General features: G+C 39.1%; 1 protein-coding gene across 1 annotated transcript; it reads right to left on the minus strand.

Moving 5' to 3' along the window:
• Positions 1 to 457: 457 nt before the first annotated feature.
• LOC146500005 (trace amine-associated receptor 13c-like) lies at positions 458 to 1,916 on the minus strand. Its single transcript, XM_085136200.1, has 2 exons — positions 1,668 to 1,916; positions 458 to 1,571 (listed from the first exon to the last, which is right to left on the minus strand). Exons 1-2 carry the CDS (start codon positions 1,829 to 1,831, stop codon positions 758 to 760), a joined length of 978 nt encoding a protein of 325 aa, XP_084992326.1. The 5' UTR covers positions 1,832 to 1,916; the 3' UTR covers positions 458 to 757.
• Between the last annotated feature and the right edge of the window lie 294 nt (positions 1,917 to 2,210).

Consider the following 2,210-nt stretch of genomic DNA (forward strand, 5'->3'; position numbering starts at 1 on the left):
TCTATGGATTCTTACCTCATTCTTAAGCTATAACCTTTAGCTCACATATAACACTGCATGTAGTGCAAATAGTTTATCCTAAGGTATATGCATAAAGCTTATATAGCTTATCCTAAGCTATATGCACTACACTTTTCACTTCACACACGTTTTCATTGGTTATTTAATAATTTTTCAACAGAAAACAGTTGTAAAGTTTTAGTTTTCAATCAATATTAAATGGCTTCAAAGCAAGGTTGTGTGCCTCAGTAGTGTGGCCTTCAAGCATTTTATGTGGTAACTAGGTACACCAAGGGAAAAATATCCGTCTCCATAATTCAAGTCATGTTGTGATACATCTGGGCAAAGTGAGAAATTGTACTGTTCTAACAAAGAGAAGATTTCCTAATACACGTAAATTCAAATAAATGAACTGTCATAAAGCAAATCGTAAATGGACTGGTTTTAATATAGCGCTTTTCTACTCTATCTGAGCACTCAAAGAACTTTATACAACTTGTTCATTCACCTCACTTTTCTAAGATTTTAGTGCAATCTAACTAACATTTATACATATACACATTCACACTGCAATTGATACATCGGAGGGCAACCTGGGGTTAGTATTTTGCCCAAGGATATTTAGCATGCAGGCTTGAGCAGACTGGGATCACACTGTGAGTGTATAATTCCTTTACTGTGTGTGTGTGTGAGAGAGAGAGAGAGAGAGAGGCAGAGAGAGAGTGAGAGGCAGAGACAGAGAGAGAGAAACAGTCCTCTAAAGCACGATGGCCTTGCAGGAGTCAGGCTGCAGTATCTGAAGAGTAACAATGACTTTTATGGATTTTCTGAACCAAGGGTAGAAAAAGACATATATAATGGGGTTCAGACATGAGTTAAAGTAGACCAAACATATTACAAAGGCAGCAGATGAAGCATTTAGGACGTTATCTTGGCCTGTGAGAGCAACGCAGTAATATGGGCACATACATATAAGAAACACAACTACAACAACACCAAGAGTACGGGCTGCTTTCAGCTCTGATTTCTTTGCAGTTACTGTAACTGATCGCTGGTGAGTGACTGCAAGTTGACACCTCATGGCACGAGCCTGAGACACAGCCACCACAAACACTCTCAGATACAAAACTACAATCACAGCAAAGGGAACAATAAAGGAAAAAGTAACATCAACAAGTCCTGCGATGTAATTAATGACAAAGACACACTCTCCAATGCAAGAGTTATACCTGCCTGGTTGCTTCAGGTTATCCATCAGAATCAGACTTTGAAAGATGAAAGAACAGATCCAACACAAACAGACAACAATTTTAACTCTTTGTTGTGTGATCTTGGTGGAGTAATGCAGAGGGTAACAAATAGCCAAATATCGATCAACAGATATCATCACCATGGTTCCTATTGAGGCCGAGGTGCTGACATATGCTAGGTATTGATACAGAGTGCACATGATGTCACCGAGGAACCAGCAGCCATCTATGAGCACAATTTGGAAGAACAAGAGGAGGCCCACACGGAAATCAGCGACAGCCAGAGAAAGGAGCAGGAGGTTGGTGGGGGTGTGGAGCTGCCTGAATAGGGAGAGAAAACACAATATTTTATATTTAGTTTTCTCTATCAAGTGTTATTCAAATTTAAGTATATAGTGCAGAGGCTTACATTTCTACCTGAAATGTGAGACGGAGATGATGACCAACAGGTTAAGAATCACAGTAAGTAGAGAAATGAAGGACAGCAAAATATAAGCCAGCATGATCTCAAAGTGTGGACGCCTGGGCCTCATGCAGGAGGTGTTAACGAGTTGTTGAAAGCAGAGTTCAGTTTCCTCCATCACTGCTGGAAGAACGGCAAACTGAACTAAAATGTGTCTGTCGTCTTTATATCCATCCTCCCCTCCTTCTTCCACACCTCTGTTGTTGCTGCTGGTGTTGCACCTATGGAACAGGAAATATCAGTACCAGTCAATCAGTCAATTATTCATCAAGTAATTAGTCAATGTACAATGTCTGGTTCAGCAGCAAACATTAGGTTCGCCTCTTCAGCTCAGTGGTACAGCATAATGTACCACTTTACCCTCAACGTCGCAAAGAAAAAGGAGTTGATAGTGGACTTCTGGAGGTGCAAAAGAAAAGAATTCAAAGAATGTAATTTAATAATAATAATAATAATAATAATAATAATAATATTAATAATATTAATAATTATATATA

This window comes from Neolamprologus multifasciatus, chromosome 16, assembly GCF_963576455.1.
Source record: "Neolamprologus multifasciatus chromosome 16, fNeoMul1.2, whole genome shotgun sequence".
In the NCBI taxonomy this organism is placed as follows: domain Eukaryota; kingdom Metazoa; phylum Chordata; class Actinopteri; order Cichliformes; family Cichlidae; genus Neolamprologus; species Neolamprologus multifasciatus.

Bases quoted from the DNA above. Each gene is read 5' to 3' on its own strand.
- LOC146500005 (XM_085136200.1), bottom strand. From the start codon at position 1,831: ATGGAGGAAACTGAACTCTGCTTTCAACAACTCGTTAACACCTCCTGC. The intron at 1,572-1,667 runs GTAGAAATGTAA...CTCCCTATTCAG, and splicing joins ATCTCCGTCTCACATTTCAG to GCAGCTCCACACCCCCACCA.